General features: G+C 45.2%; 1 protein-coding gene across 2 annotated transcripts in view; it reads left to right on the top strand.

The window, feature by feature from the left end:
* The window catches only part of VWC2 (von Willebrand factor C domain containing 2), a 2,156,493-nt gene that overhangs the window by 1,011,527 nt on the left and 1,127,633 nt on the right, over window positions 1–17,333 (top strand). For both annotated transcript variants that reach the window (XM_075316551.1, XM_075316550.1), the window contains exon 3: window positions 14,740–14,869. In XM_075316551.1, coding sequence (XP_075172666.1) covers window positions 14,740–14,869 — 130 coding nt within the window. The remainder of the gene's footprint in view (window positions 1–14,739; window positions 14,870–17,333) is intronic.

Genomic DNA, 17,333 nt, shown 5'->3' with positions numbered 1-17,333 from the left:
CATAAGAAGTGTCAGCTCAAGTTTGCAAAAAAGTACAAAAAGTGGACAGTAGAAGATTGGAAACAGGTGGTTTTGGAGTGATGAGATAAAAGTCAATAGACTAAGCTCTTATGGGTGCAAATGAGTCAAGAAAAAACAAGGTAAAAGGTGCTAATGGATCGAGAAACTGATGGAACTTAGTTCAGTGGAGGAAGCCTGTTGATATGGGGTTGTTTCCCAAACAAACGAAGATATTGGATACTTGACCAGGATCAATGGTGGTTTCATTGCTGAGCTATATATGAGTATTTTACAAGTCGAGCTTTTTTGCACACTCAAGTTTGTATGAAAAGGAAAAAATAGTGTTCCAGCAGGGCAATGAGCCGAAGCATACAACAAGACTGGCGAAGAAATGGTTCAATGACTATGACGTAGAGGTGTTGGATTGACTCCCACAGTCCCCAGACCTCAATCGAACACTTGTTGGTAGAGTTGAAAAAAACTGCAAATATGCACAAGTGAGTCAACTAGTATGCACCAACATTGAGAACATGTAGAAGAGACCTGGGATTACATTTTGGTTGAGGCATGTTTGAATCTGATTGAGAGCATGCCCAGAAGGATTCAGGTAGCATTGAAAGCCAAAGGTGGATGTACAAAATACTAACAAAATAATAAAAATTAAACTTTACATTTTTAGAAACAAAACAGTAACAATGACATGACCAGAATCTGCATTACTAATCATATGCTAAATAGTTGTAAGTCAAATTTATGTATGAGCTAGCAAAGATGATTGTCTATGAAATGAAGGTAATCTCATGAACAAATCTGTAGTGGATAGTGAGATATGAAACCAGAAATTCAAAAGTTCTAAACATTGTTACTTTTTTGCTTGTTACTGTATGTGCTGATTGGGAATAGAAAAGTTCCCAGGATTTATTGAAGAAGTATATTTGAAAGGTGTTTTTAAGCATTTAAAAAATATAGGTGAAGTAGGAAAAAGAAAATTCATGGTGTCCTGGACAAATAAACAAAAGAGCAAATCTAGTTATACATGTTTTGGTGCTCCTGTAATGTGGAACAAGTAAGTTCATTCTGCCTCACTAATGCAGAAAATAAAATTGAGACTCTGATTCCAGCATTGTACTACTAAAAAAGAAATTCTTATTTATATTCTACAGCTGTAGAGTCATCTTCATATGAGCTTGCACTGACAAGTCCTTGATATAATGAGCTCTGGCTCTCTACCCCACTTACACAGATTGATAGCTATCTAACAGCTCATAGTAGAGAAAAACCTGTCAACCAATGGTGGCTCGGCAGAGGAAACTGCAGCTCATGAATATGAGGATAGGGCTACAGTGTATATATCACCGTGTATGTAAACAGCAGGCAGTTCCTGCAACTGTCTGCTATGCTTATGGGTACTTGTAGTGTTACCCAGAGCAACTCATGTCCATAATTTGCAGAAATGACTGGTCTGATAAATGCAGTGGACCATGTGGCCCAGGAGTGATTATGTTCCTTAGCCGTGTACCAATATATTGTCTTGACATAATTTTACTGAGAATGCTTTCCTTTTATTATTTGCACATTAGTACAGAACAAATACAGAAATAATGCAAACAATATTTTAATGGACAATCCTTTTCACAATCAGAGAATTGAATTGAATTGAATATATATGAGTTACCATATATTGAAATGGCTTTTTAGATAAACCTAAGCAGTAAATTGTTAGTGCTCTCACTTGCATTGCTAACATGAATTAGCATACTTTAGCTAATGAAGGCAGAATACTCAGATTCTCATTAATTCATATTTACACTTCTTTCCCCTAAAATTCACATTAGTATTCTGGCTTTTATCGTTGATAGTAAGTAACTCTTATTTGTCACTATACCTTTCAAATTGCATAAAATACATAATAAAAGCTTGTGTACTAAGCTAATTTTTTTATGACTGTGGTGTAACACCTTGTGTTTAAAAATAATTATATACAAAAGCCTACGGCTGCTCTAGTACTGTTCTGTACAATTAAGAAAATGCTTAGAGCCATAATACAGCCATGTGCATGAGGTGGATTGGTGGTGTGACGCCCTGGCCAGCCAGGTAGTCACAGACAGGCCCTTGCACAAATATCCATCCCCCTAAAAAGGTAACTGCAGCCACTAACACGCTCGCACCTCGCAACCACCAGGCCCCGGGACTATCACCCCTTGCCCACAGATGGGTCAACACCAGGCTGCATAACACCGTCCCCGGGAGCCTAGTTAACGGCAGCGGTGGGGTCCACACTCACCACAACCCATGGGTGGCGTCACGAACTTAAAATCACTAAAACACCATGGCCGTGAACCTCCCCATCGAAGACCACCCCCCTTCATGTAGCGCCAGCTTCCCTTCAGAAATAAAGACTTAGCCTCAGGAATGGCACATTCAGGCTGAGCTCAGCGTACTCAGTAGGTGAAACACTGGACGGTAAATCGGCACACTAACCGCCTCTCCACACATAGACGTGGAGGAGAAAGCAGCCAGCAGGACAACCCGAGGCACAGCCTTAAATGGCAGCTGACGCCTCGGCACAACTGGAACCGTTTCTTGCGTTTACGACGGCACCGATTCATAACAACAAATAACAGCCAAAATAACAGGTGTACTTCTTCCCGTGGATAATCTGATATGATCCTTTTTTCACGGACATGACCATCGCTAACAAATGTAGATGAGGCACCAAAACAGCAGCTGCTTCAATAGATGTCAAGTGCGACATAAAGTGGCTTCTCCTCCACCTAAAGTTCAATATCACAAATACTCCATTCCACTGTGGTGTCAACCAAATCGCACTTGCTTCATAACAGCTCTCAAGTTTCCACCAGCCCTGCTGAGTATGGGGTAACAGAGATGGTTGAGTTTGCAGAGCTGTTCAGTCACACTATAGCATGTGAATCAGAGGTCTGCTCAAAAGCTGCAGTGAGTATAGACAAAGAAGTTATTATTATTATTATTATTATTATTTATAGAGCATCATTGATTCCATGGTGCTGTACATGAGAAGGGGGTTACATACACAATACATATACAAGTAACAATAGACAGACTGGTACAGAGGGAAGAGGGAAGAGGGCCCAGCCCTTGTGGCATCATGTGAGTGCCATTACAATTGGAAGAATATAAAATGAAGTCCATCCATCCATTCAAAAGTCAAGAGGTGGAATGTCCAGGCAAAATATCAGAGTCAACAAGTTGGCTCATCACAAGTTCTATCAACTAAAGCCTGGAGTGATCATGTGCAGCTGTAATCACAGTCCCCCGCACATCATCATCAGCAGGGGGTGCAGTGAATAAGTACACTCACCGACAATGATCCCTGCAGCACCGCGATGTCCTCCTTTCTGTGTCGACGGCGGCTGTGTGGAGACTAGCGGTGCGCACAGCAATGACGTCATCGCTGTGCACACGTGTCCACACGCAGCCGCTGCCGACACAGACAGGAGGACATCGCGATGTTGCAGGAATCGTGGCCGGCTCCACTCAGCGGCGCTGTTGTTGACACAGATGGAGGAGGAGCAATGCTGCAGGGAGTGAGGTAAGGTGAGTATGAACGTTTATTTTTTTTTACGTACCACAGTAAGCGGGCCGTATACCAGGATGGGGGTATATAGCAGGATGCGGGCCGTATACCAGGATGGGGATATATAGCAGGATAGGGGTATATAGCAGGATGGGGGTGTATAGCAGGATGAGGGCATATAGCAAGATGGGGGTATATTATGAGCAGGATGGGGGTATATGAGCAGGATGGGGGTATATGAGCAGGATGGGGTTATATAGCAGGATGGGAGTATATGAGCAGGATGGGGGGGTATTATGAGCAGGATGGGGGTATATTATGAGCAGGATGGGGGTATATTATGAGCAGGATGGGGGTACATGAGCAGGATGGGGGTATATGAGCAGGATGTGGGTATATGAGCAGGATGGGAATATATGAGCAGGATGAGAGTATATGAGCAGGATGGGGATATATAGCAGGATGGGGATATATAGCTGGATGGAGCCATATGCCAGGATGGGTTTTATAGCAGGATGGGGCAATATGCCAGGATGGGATATATAGCAGAATGCGGCCATATGCCAGGATGACGGTATATAGCATGATGTAGGCTATACCAGGATGAGGGACATATACTGTATATACAAGGCAGGAGGATCATTACCAGGAGGGGGTACCTTTAGTAGAGAATTTGGGGACATTACCCACATAACAGTGTCAGCAGCAGATCCTCGCCCCATAACAGTGTGTCATTTTTTGCTTAAAATTTTATTTTCCTATTTTCCTCCTATAAAACCAGGGTGCGTCTTATGGTTCGGTGCGTCTTATAGTCCAAAAAATACGGTAAATTCCCAGTTGCCACTCACACCAGGGCTCAAAGGGTTAGTCAGATAAGTTTTTAAAAATATAAAAAAAATTAAAAAAATACAAAAAGTCAAATCACCACCCTTTTGCCCCATTGAAAAAAAACAATTAAAAAATATACATATTTGGTATTGCTGGGTTCAGAAATAAATTAGTCTGATCTGTAAACAGCATAAGAAAAAAAATCAAAATGCCATAATGAATGGGGTTTTTGCTCTCGTAATGTTGCAATAAATGCAATAAGAGGCAAAGAAAACATCGCATCTATCAATAAATGTTAAAGTTCTCGAAAAATGAAGCCAAAATCAAAATGTATTTTTTATAAACATCTGAATTTTTTTCCAACTACGTAAGTTAAAAGAAAACTATAAATGTTTGGTACCTACGTACTCATACAGCCCAGGAGAATCTTTCTGCCAGCTCAGTTCTAAGATATAATGAACATGGTAAATAAAAAAACAAAATAAAGCTATTGTGGAGTTGTAATTTTATTTTGCAATTTCACCACACTTGGATTTTTTTGCCATTTTCCAGTACACTACATGAAAAAATGAATGGTTCCATTCAAATTACTACTTGTCCAACAAAAAAAAGCCCTCATATGGCTTATATTGATCGAAAAATAAAACATTATGGCACTTGGAAAAAGAGGAGGAAAAAACAAAAACACAAAAACAGAAATTGGTCATGGAGTGAAGGGGTTAAGGACCTTCCACCTCCCTATAACTTTGTAATTTGTACTCATGTGTACCATGACAACTGGGTTTTCCAAAGCCTGACTCAGCAATCTGTCTATCTGTTCCACATAATGCTGATCCTAAGCACCCAGCAGTCAACACACTGCTCAGCATTTACAGTCTCTGCAGCAGAGGACCCTGTTTGTCTGTCTAATTATAGAGTCCCCTACCATTGACATCTGTCGGACTTTTCCTGCTCTCCTTTTATTACCCCGATTGCAACTGCACCATGTCAATCGGAAAGAGTTGGGAAAAGTGCTGGGATTGTCACATCTAATGGATACAATTCTGGGTAGCTGCAGGCTGCTATTTTTAGGCTTGGGGGGCCCAATAACCATGGGTCTCCCTGTCTGAGAATACCAGCCCTTATCTGTCAGCTTTATCATGGTTGGGTATCAAATATGGGGTGGGGGGAGTATACGCTATTTTTTTTCACAATTATTTATTTAAATAATAAAAAAAAAAAGCAACAGGCAGTTCTTCTTATTTTGATACATGATACACAGACAAGATAAATGCATGGCTGGGGTCTGCAGCCTGTAGCTGTGGCTTTATCTGTGCGTAGTATCATAATATGGGGGGAGTCTATGACAAATATTTATTTATTTATTTTTATACCATGATAGACACACACAGCGTCTGTGATTTGGATGTGCTCCACATGCTGCCACTCACAGTATAAGCGGGTCTGACTGCAACCAATCACAGATGTGGGTGGTTAAAGCAGTGCATTTGCAATGAAGGTAATGAGTGACCCCAGAAGTGAATGAGCAGCTGCGGGAACAGTTACAGCTGTGCCAGAGCCTCGGTAAGTATGAAGCGCTTGCTCTTGTCCCCCTATCCATTCTATCACCATTTTAATCACTGGATTCTAGTCCCTATAAACTTATATGGGGACCTGTGTCCGACCAGATATCCGGGATCAATTCTGGGCCAGAAGTGAGTTATCTGCAAGTCCACCCATCACTACTCCTGAGTGTTGCAAGCTTCATATTGGCATCCAATTCCTGTGCTTCCAAATTCGCAGCGCACTTATATCCAGTACTCATACAGTATATTCACCCTCAAAAGGATGTTCAAGTGTCGCAGGCGGGGAGGGCGCTGCGCTCACCACGCTCGGGTCCGGCGCTGCTGCTGCTCGGTGGCTCGAGCGGTGGGCCGGATCTGGGGACTCGAGCGGCGCTCCTCGCCAGTGAGTGAAAGGGGTAGTTTGGTTTGGGGATTTGGTCCGTGACGCCACCCACGGTTTGTGGTGAGGTTGGGGCACCACCGCTGCTATTGACGGGGATCCCGGGAGCGATGGCAGGGAGCAGCTGGGATGTTTCTCTCCCCTCTGTGGGTAGGGGGGTTGGTGGTCCCGGGGCCCGGTGAGGTGACAGGGAGGCAGGATCGGTGAGGTGTAGGGTCGCGGTGGCAGCGTGGTGCCGGATGGCACGGTGGTACTCACTCAGCCAAAGATGGATGCACAGTCTCTGGTAAAACAAACGGCTGGATGGACGGGTCCCGCAGCCAGCTGCTGTGGTTTCTCCAGGACGGTTGGTGGTGGCTGCCTTTCCCTGCACCTTTTGTGTAACTTTGGTCCCGATGGCTTCCCACCGGTAACCCGCTCCCCAGCGTTGATATGTGCCGGAGGAGCCCTTTTGCCCGCAGGCTCTGGCCCTGGGAACTCTAGCTGTGGCGGTAGCTGTATTTCCCTTTCGCTGTCTGGACGGTTGCCTTCAATCGGGTATTGGCTGCTAGGAAACCCTGGGGTTCCGGTCACTAACGGAATTGACCTGTTTAATGGCGACTCCAAGCCTGGTCGGGGTCCGCAGGCCCTGCCGGTTTGTGCTGGCTTCACTTCACTCCCCGGTTCGGTACCGGCGGGCCACCGCCCGACCCCGGTCCTACGGTTCGGCGTCGATCGGCTTCTCCTGCAGATGGCCACCACCGTCTGCCAACCTTGCTCTCGGTGCCCGGGCCACGTATCCGGACACGGTCAGTTTTCGCTCCTCTACTACCACTTCCCTAACTGATCTGACTTCCTTTTCCTGCCTCCAGGACTGTGAACTCCTCGGTGGGTGGGGCCAACCGCCTGGCTCCACCCCACCTGGTGTGGACATGAGCCCCTGGAGGGAGGCAACAAGGATTTGTGTCTGGCTGATGAGCCTATCTCAGGGTGGGGGGGTGTTGTGTGTAGTCCCTGTGACAACCTGGCTAGTCCAGGGCGCCACATTCCCCCTTGGTTAAATGCAGACCGTCCGCGGGCTGCCCGTCCATCACCGGTTTTATTTTCAACTGTAAAAAGGTAGAAAAACATGTAAAAACATTTAACAAAGCCTTTTTATGGATCTTCCCATAACGGGAGGCACGGTACTTTTAACGTTACAAAAACATTTTTAATAACAACGGTCGGCTTCTGCTCTCCCACCCAAACAACCTAGCCCTGATGCTGCTCCTAAGAAGTGGGCAGCACCCCTTGACCCCAGTCCAGATCCAGGCTGCCCGAGCGGGAACGGATACGGTGTTTCGCACCCTACGGTCACTTTAGGGGACCCCACGTCCATGGGGGACCCCTGACCCCCGGAGGATGGCCACTGGTCCCGGTGGTGGCCGGGCCCCAGCCTACTCTGCTGCGGGCCCTTCCTCCAATCTACCTCTCCGGAGGCGGTAACGGAAACATGCCAACATATTTACATTTCCACTAGTTTGTGGTTGCCATGCTAGTTCTCAGGCCTGTCCATAAGCAGTTTCTTATGCACGGTAACAAAGGGTCCCTACGGGGACTACTTGCCAGCAACGGCCGGTTCAATCACGGTTGACAATCAGGTAACATCTTCGGTTGATTACTTTTCATTTAACAGGTAACGGTACTGGAGGTCCCAACGGGGACAACGGTGCAACGGAGGGACCGCTGACTTATTTTAGATCCACAACGCAGGCCGGAGGAGGGGGCTGGGCCGGTTCTTGGGCCTCCTGGCCTCCTCTCAGCTTGGCATCCAGGACAAACCAGCCCCTCTCTCCGCAGTGCCGTGTGTATTGTACTATATCGCCGGGGAGCAGGTTACGGCCCGGGTGGCCCTCTGGCAGGTGGGCATTCACATCCCGGCGGGCCACAAACACCTTGGCCTCCAGGCCCGGCTCGAAAATAAATCCATACCCCCAGCGTGGGTCAAATCTTCTCACTTGCCCTTCGTGGATCGGGCCCCATACCCGGAAGGTGGCTCTGCGGAGGCTCTCCTTTTCCTGTATGGTGCGGGCTATCAGCTCCGCTTTCCGCTTTTCCCTCTCCGCAATCTCTCGGCCCAGTGGGGTCGGTTCCCTGTCCCAGTAAGGGGCAGCTGCTTGCCCCTGCGCGCGGGTCGGGCCCCGCGGGATTTCCACTACACTGCCGACTACTGGCGCCCTCGGTGGAAGATCCCGCGGTATCATGGCCTGGGGTGCTGCCTTGCAGCAACGACCCGGCGCAGCCTCAGCTGAGGCATGGGGGATGGGTACAGGAGTCCTCTCCCGCTTGACCTCCGCCTCCTCCTTGCACAGGATGGATCGCCCGAGCCGGAACGAGACTAGGCACGGTCACTTATGGTGCCACTGGTACGTCCTTGCCAACGGTTGATGTCTTCGGAAGCTTCCAGGGAAGCGGCTCAGAGCGGCTACGGGCTTCAGCTGCAGGCTGGTCCTCTTGGCTGGACGGGCAGGGTTCCACTACCGGTTGTGCGGGTAGCGGGCCTAGTGGCGGGGCAGTAGCGACTAACACGGGTAGCGGGGGAGGCAGCAGGGTGAGCGGGCACAGACCGGGCCTCTCAGCCGCAGCAGCCGATCCCTTAGGAATACAGGGGCGTGGGTCACTTACCCGCTCCTCCAAATCTTCCTCCACCTCACGTCTCCGTATAGCCGCCACCACGTCTGCCATGTCGGCCTCCCACTCCTCCAGGAGGAGCTGCATTCGGACCTGCAGGCGGCTGCTCAGCTGGCCGGTCTGGACCTCCACCCACGCTGCGGTACCAGGAGCGGGCGCGGGGACTGCGGTGTTACCGGACGGACTGTGCATACTGGCAACGGTATCTTCCAGGAACCAAAATATGGCCGCAGAGTCTTGGCGTCCCTGCTTTTATAGCCGCGGCTCACATGCTGCCAGACACCATCCGTCCCCCCTTGGTCTTTTCTCAGCACCTCCTCTTCAGGGGCAGGGCTTCGGCTTTCGCGCCTCCACTGCTCGAGGAGACGCTCAAGAAGGAAAATCTGCGCCACCAAGATGGCGGATTCTGAAATTTTTCAGCCGGACACCGCCGGCGGGACACAAGGCGCACTTCTACCAGCCGGTAGAATGTTAAGATCCTGTTTGTGACGCCAAGTTGTCGCGGGTGGGGAGGGCACTGCGCTCACCACGCTTGGGTCTGGCGCTGCTGCTGCTTGGTGCCTCGAGCGGTGGGCCAGATCCGGGGACTCGAGCGGCGCTCCTCGCCCGTGAGTGAGAGAGGTAGTTTAGTTTGGGGAATCGGTCCGTGATGCCACCCACGGTTTGTGGTGAGGTTGGGGCACCACCGCTGCTTTTGACGGGGATCCCGGGAGCGATGGCAGGGAGCAGCTGGGATGTTTCTCTCCCCTCCATGGATAGGGTGGTTGGTGGTCCCGGGGCCCGGTGAGGTGACAGGGAAGCAGGATCGGTGAGGTGCAGGGTCGCGGGGGCAGGGCGGTGTCGGATGTCACGGTGGTACTCACTCAGCCAAAGATGGATGCACAGTCTCTGGTAAAACAAACGGCTGGATGGACGGGTCCCGTAGCCGGCTGCTGTGGTTTCTCCCGGACGGTTGGTGGTGGCTGCCTTTCCCTGCACCTTTTGTGTAACTTCGGTCCCAATGGCTTCCCACCGGTAACCCGCTCCCCAACGTTGATATGTGCCGGAGGAGCCCTTTTGCCCGCAGGCTCTGGCCCTGGGAACTCTAGCTGTGGCGGTAGCTGTATTTCCCTTTCGCTGTCTGGACGGTTGCCTTTAATCGGGTCTTGGCTGCTAGGAAACCCCTGGGGTTCCGGTCACTAACGGATTTGACCTGTTTAACGGCGACTCCAAGCTGTGAACTCCTCGGTGGGTGGGGCCAACCGCCTGGCTCCACACCACCTGGTGTGGACATCAGCCCCTGGAGGGAGGCAACAAGGATTTGTGTGTCGCTGATGTGCCTATCTCAGGTTGGGGGGGTGTTGTGTGTAGTCCCTGTGAAGACCTAGCTAGTCCAGGGCGCCACACAAGGTACGAATACATTTTACAAGATGCACACCTGGGATCTTTTTCCATGGAGCAGATAGGAATCTGTCACCAGGTTTTTGCTCCCCCATCTGAGAGCACCATAATGTAGAGACAGAGATCCTGATTCCAGCGATGTGTCACTTACTGAGCTGTTTGCTGTCATTTTGGTAAAATCAATGTTTTCTCTGCTGCAGATCTAGCAGTTATACAGAGCTCATAAATGTGCTAGACTACCTGCAACATTCCAAGTAGTCCTGTAATGACAATCAGCTGCTGGTTAAACAGTAATTTTATCAAAACTACACTAAGCAGCCCAGGGAGTGACACATCGCTGGAATCAGGATATCTGCCCCTACATTATGCTGCTCTCAGATTAGGTGGCAAAAGTTTGGTGAGAGATTACCTTTAATTAGAGATGAACAGTACAGACAATATCAGTAAAAAAAATAAAAAGCAGTTACCGGTAAATATAACACCAAATTTTAGTTTCTTATGTTCCTGTGTTAAATATGATATTGTGTTTAAAGGGATTGTCCCACGAACAAAGTACATTTTAATTAATAGATCTTAAAATATGCATAATTTTCAGAGTTGGATGTGTAAAAAAATATTCCTGTCTTGAGATAATTTGTTCCTCTATGTAGCGAATGTATCTAACCATGCAGAAATCTGGTCAGATATACCATATCTCCTGGGCAGAGCAGGGGAGGAGGCAAAAGAGTATACAGAAATTACAGTATGGGATTACAGCTGATCCTTTCTGTGAGGTAAAAAATTGTTTAAAAGAACTGAAGTCCTCAGTGGTTGATACCTTTTAATGGCTAACTGAAAAGATGGTAATAATTGCAAGCTTTCGAGACTACTCAGGTCTCTTCATCAGGCATGGTATAACACAAAATCTGAAGAGTCACATATTTATACACAACAGGACATAGAATAGTGCAGTAAAAAAAAAAAAAAAAACAATAAAAAAACAAGTTATATGAAACAGAACTATCACTATGGCAGGGGGGCAAACTGTTGTGGCCATAAATACTGCTGCAGTTCAGTGTGAAAGTTTTATTGTCCTCTGATTAGAGTCTGGTTCAGGGCTGTGACGCGCTCGGATGGTCAGAGGAGCCCATCTCTTAACTGATGTAAAAAGACATGAATCCATTGCAAAGGATTGTTGAAAATCCACTTGTGACTTTTAGGATCGCTACTTCCAATAGGTGGCGCTGTGCTAGAGTTTGTCTCCTTTACTGGAGAGACAATTTGAATATTTCCCAGAGGGGCATTGCAGCTTTAAGTCCCCTTACCTGGCAGCCAGACTGGCTTGCAAAGTCTCCTTAAGGAGAATAGTGTTCCCCCGTGGTCCCCACATAGCTTTCTCATGAGCCAGATCAGACACCCCCATACTTTGCACTGACGAGGGGCAAGCACCCCGAAACACCGTGTCTGCAAATTGGGATTCTGATCTGGCTTATATATCCTGAGTCATATTGCAAAGGATTGTTGAAAATCCACTTGTGACTTTTAGGATCGCTACTTCCAATAGGTGGCGCTGTGCTAGAGTTTGTCTCCTTTACTGGAGAGACAATTTGAATATTTCCCAGAGGGGCATTGCAGCTTTAAGTCCCCTTACCTGGCAGCCAGACTGGCTTGCAAAGTCTCCTTAAGGAGAATAGTGTTCCCCCGTGGTCCCCACATAGCTTTCTCATGAGCCAGATCAGACACCCCCATACTTTGCACTGACGAGGGGCAAGCACCCCGAAACACCGTGTCTGCAAATTGGGATTCTGATCTGGCTTATATATCCTGAGTCATATTGCAAAGGATTGTTGAAAATCCACTTGTGACTTTTAGGATCGCTACTTCCAATAGGTGGCGCTGTGCTAGAGTTTGTCTCCTTTACTGGAGAGACAATTTGAATCCATGAGACACATTCATTCCTACTCTGAATGTGTCAAAGGTCATCATAAGTTTGTACTCCTATAGTCTCCTATCTCTCTGGGACTTGAAATTCCCTTTCAATACCAGCAATTTCATGTCCATGATGCTGTGGTCGGGGTTACAAAAATGTTTGGCCACAGGTACATCTATTCTTTTTTCCTTAATTGTGTGGCGGTGAGAATGGCCACAACATGGCCACAACAGTTTGCCCCCCTGCCATAGTGATAGTTCTGTTTCATATAACTTGTTTTTTTTTTGTTTTTTGTTTTTTTTTACTGCACTATTCTATGTCCTGTTTAGAGTTGAGCGCGGTTCGCGGTTCGCGGTTCTCCAGTTCGCGGATCGAGTGATTTTGGGGGCTGTTCTAGATCGAACTAGAACTCGAGCTTTTTTGCTAAAATTCGATAGTTCTAGATACATTTGAGAACGGTTCTAGCAGCAAAAGCAGGGCTTTTTACAGCTACAGTGTGCAGGAGTCATCGCTGGCAGCCTGCCAGAAGCTGGTAACCAAGATAAACATCGGGTATCCAACCAAAGCACTTTGGTTAGTAACCCGATGTTTATCCTAAACAACATTTGAGGAACAAGGATTGTCCACAAAAAAACAGTGATTTCAATAAGTTTTATTTCTGAAATAGTTCATAAAAATATGCATATAAATGTTAAAATCAATAATAATAATGGTAATGATGCTTCAACACGAGGGACGATATGTAAGCAGAAAATAAAAATTAATAACTATAAGACGTGCACCAAAGTATATATAAAGCCGTACTGTCTATCAAATTTAGATTAAATCACATAAAACAGTATATTCAAAATTTTCCTGTAAAAAATAAGTATTCCTCCTAAAACCGTCATGCGTTCAAAAGAAGAATAAATATTTTTAATGGATTAATTTATGTACATATAAAAAATATTTCATATGAAAAATTAATTACTACCTTCTTCCGAAATTTTGCAATACAGTGAATAAGAAACATATATGTGTGACCCTATAAGGTTAATAAAAAGGAGATTCAAGGTAAAAAAATGTGCATGAATCATGTAAAAATTATGAACACACAAGGTGCATAAAATTGTATACTCAAAAATTGATGAAAAATAAAATATAAAATTGAACCAGCCACAAATAGATCAAAAATATAAATAAAAACAAAGTGCAAAGTGCAAAGTGCTAATTTATGAATAAAGCCACACGGAAATGTAACCTAAAACCTAATTCAGTATAAATCTGTGAATATAAGTGCAATAAAAACCAGAGGGTCTCGGTGTACACATTGTAATACACAGACTTGCAAAAATAAATCGCATGAAAAATCGCAAGAAAGAAACAAATCAGCCAAAAATCCTTTAAAAATATTTAAGTCAAAAACCAAATGGTCTCAATTAAGGACACAGAGCAGAATGAGAAGAGATGTTCAGCTGTATATCACAAAATAATTGGCTGAAAAGAACAAGGTGCCAAAGTGTTTACACGTTCATATATATAAATATATAAACTGTTAATTACAAAATCTCTAGTGCAAATAATATGGCACAGCATTAATCTTTTCAGACAAATAAAGGGTTAAAAAAAAACCACACAGAGAAAAAATACTTTTAATATTTAACGTGTGCAGAGAGCAGGGAGCCGGCACTGGCAGTGTGAGAGCGGCTGACGCTGGTAACGAAGGTAAATATCGGGTAACCAAGGTAAGGGCTCCTTGGTTACCCGCTGTTTACCATGGTTACCAGCGTCCGCAGAAGCCGGCTCCCTGCTCACTGCCCATTCAGTTGTTGCTCTCTTGCTGTCACACACAGTGATGTGTGCGTCACAGCGGGAGAGCAACAACTAAAAAATGGTCCAAGGACATTCAGCAACAACCAGCGACCTCACAGCAGGGGCCAGGTTGTTGCTGGATGTCACACACAGCAACATCGCTAGCAACATCGCTGCTACATCACAAAAGTCGTGCCTCAGCAGCGATGTTGCTTAGTGTAACGTGGCCTCAAGGGTTTGGAGTGCAATTTTATTGTGACAGTTACCTATAAGGAAAGATGTAGGTAAAAATGAGAATTGGATTGAAAGGAAAACAATGAGGAAACTTTAGGAAAAAATAATTTTCTATAAAATGTGCTTTTTACCACGCTTTTTCTTTTTTTAGGACTCACAATGGGTACCTGAAAACGATATATCTTTTAGTATCATGACAGAAATGGATAGAAGTATGGGGTGTTGGTTTATCTTTTTATATATAACATTATATTAAAAAAATAAATCGAAAAGCAGATTATTTTGATAAAAACAATCATGTCATCCCCAATACAGTCTTTACTTTACATTACATCAAAAGGGCGAACGATGACACAAATTAATGAAGCATATTTTTCAGATTCATTGTGTTGATGAAGCTACACTTTGACACTATTTTCCATAACAATGGCTATTATATCTGTTTTAGGTTTCTCCTTGTGAGAAATGTCGCTGTGACCCTAATGGTGAAGTCATGTGCTCTGTGTCGGCATGTCCTCAGACGGAGTGTGTGGACCCAGTCTATGAGCCAGATCAATGCTGTCCCATCTGCAAAAATGGTAAAAATTGCATTCCATTATGTATTAATTCAGATCCTGAAATTACATAGAATAGTTTCATATATTCTAAACATTTTCATGTAAAAAACTGCAATCTGTTGTAAAATTGAGATTATTTCATCTTTCTTATGAATGTTTTTTTGGAAACCTTCAATCATGCATTTGCACTAATCTCTTTCAACACTGTTATCGTAGATCAAATAATAGATGCACATTGCAATTATATACAAGGAACAGAAAACAATGGATACTAAGATAAATAAATTAGTATTATGCCATTATAGCTTTCATTCGTTAGCCAAAATAATAATTGAGCAATAATTAAATTACTAAAATGCTTATTTTGTGCACTAGAAATGCATGAAGAAATATACAGTCCCTTGAAAAAGTATTAATACCTCACAAACATTTCCACATTTATTACACCAACAAACTTGAATGCATTTTATTGTTTCCTTTATGTGATATACAAACACAAAGTAACCATTATTTGTGAAATGTCAAGAAATAATCTAGCGATATTGTTTGCTATGGCAGCGATCACCCCCATGACGAAACAGCGATGTGGGCGGGAGCTATCGCGAACGACATCGCTAGCTATAGCTAGCGATGTCGCCGCGTGAAAAGCACCCTTAAGTGTGGCTTAATACAAATGCACATCACAAATTTCAGATTGATATTTTATTAATATTTAGAAAACCATGTATATACACTTCACAAATACTTGTTATTTTGTGTTATTATACCCGGTAAAATCTCAATAAAAGAAATTTACATTTGTGGATGTAACATGAAAAAATGTGGAACAGTTAACGGAGTAGGAATTCTTTTTCAAGGCACTGTACTACTCCTGATGTACTGTACTCAATGTATTCTACTAATATTGATTAAGAAGCTATGCTACATCTAATAAGGTGTGCCAATCTTGATAATGTTCTGTCCCCACTTAAAGGCGATGGAAGGTGCGTAGTTGTGAGAGGTTGTGAGAATCTTACCTTCGTTTTTCCTATAGGTGGGGCAGGCAGGACCAGAGCACTCCAGAGTGAAACATGCACATGCTGAGATGAAACAATGGTGGTTTATTTTCTCCAAAGGTTAGGACATGCAGAGTGCAGTAATCCAAGTACTTGGCATTGTAATTCTCAGTGATGCTTGCCTCTGAAGCTACTACGTGGTCAGAAGACTTTGCTCCTAGTAGCTCCAATCCAATATGGGAAGTTGCTCTCACAAACTCTGCTTTGGAAATGAACATCCCAGGATGTGATGCAAGAGGGTCATCAGACACTCCCATGGGCTGGACAAAAGAAACAGAGGAGCCGAAAGGTCTGACCAGTAGATGGCAGCAGAGACAAGCATGAAAAACATTAAATAACAGTTTTAACTAAGACAAATAGAAACAGCACACTCCCCGTCTGAAATTCACTTTGGGGATTTCACTATTGAGTCCATAATACAACCTGAAAGGAAAGGCATGTTAAATGCAAAAACAAGCTCAATTGAGTCCAAAACAAGAAGGATCGCTCAAAGTTCAGGTCCGGTAGCGTTCATCCTGTAGGGACGCTCTCTATGGGCAAAAGCAGAACAAGTTTGTGGATTGGCCTTGCAAAGGTCTTCGTCTCACCTTTCCTGATGACCTTTAGCTCCACCTTCCAAACATTGCCATCCTGACTAGGCAGTATCCTAGTAATTAGTCCCATAGGCCAGTCAGTCCTTTCTGTGGTCTGATCTTTCATGAGGACTAGGTCTCCTTCCTTGAGGTTCGGCTTGGGATGTCGCCACTTCTTTCTTCCTTGAAGAATGGTGAGGTATTCCTTCCTCCATCGGTTCCAGAAGTAGTCAGCCAAGTATTGAACCCATTTCCAGTGTTTTTGATAAGTGTTCGCGTGGGTGAACTCTCCGCTGGGCATTACCGCGTTGTCAGTTTTTTGGGTAATGAGAATAGTAGGAGTTAATATGGTTGGTGTTTCTGGATCCATGGTCACCGGCACAAGGGGTCTTGAATTGATAATGGCTGAGACTTCAGCTAAAAGAGTGACTAGAGTCTCATGTGTGAGTCTTGAGGAATTGACGTCCATTAGCATGGAGTTCAAGATGTTGCGTGAAATCCCGATCATCCTCTCCCAGGAGCCTCCCATGTGAGAACTGTGAGGGGGATTGAAGATCCAGGTGCAACCTTTCTCTGCCAGCTGATCTTGGATAGGTTTGGGGTCGATGTTCAGTTCTCTACATGCACCGAAGAAGTTGCTTCCACGGTCAGACCTCAGCTGTTTCACTGGTCCTCTGATGGCAAGGAACCTTCTCAAGGCGTTGATTAGGCTGGAAGTATCCATGGACTCTAACACCTCAATGTGAATGGCTCGAACACTCATGCAGGTGAATAACACAGCCCACCGCTTGCTGTTTGCTTGGCCTCCACGAGTTCTGCGTGTGGACACCATCCATGGTCCGAAAACGTCTAGGCCCA

Source organism: Anomaloglossus baeobatrachus, chromosome 6 (assembly GCF_048569485.1).
Source record: "Anomaloglossus baeobatrachus isolate aAnoBae1 chromosome 6, aAnoBae1.hap1, whole genome shotgun sequence".
NCBI classification, from domain to species: Eukaryota; Metazoa; Chordata; class Amphibia; order Anura; family Aromobatidae; genus Anomaloglossus; species Anomaloglossus baeobatrachus.
The sequence above is the reverse complement of the archived record's forward strand: the minus strand, read 5'-3'. Positions and strand labels throughout refer to the sequence as shown.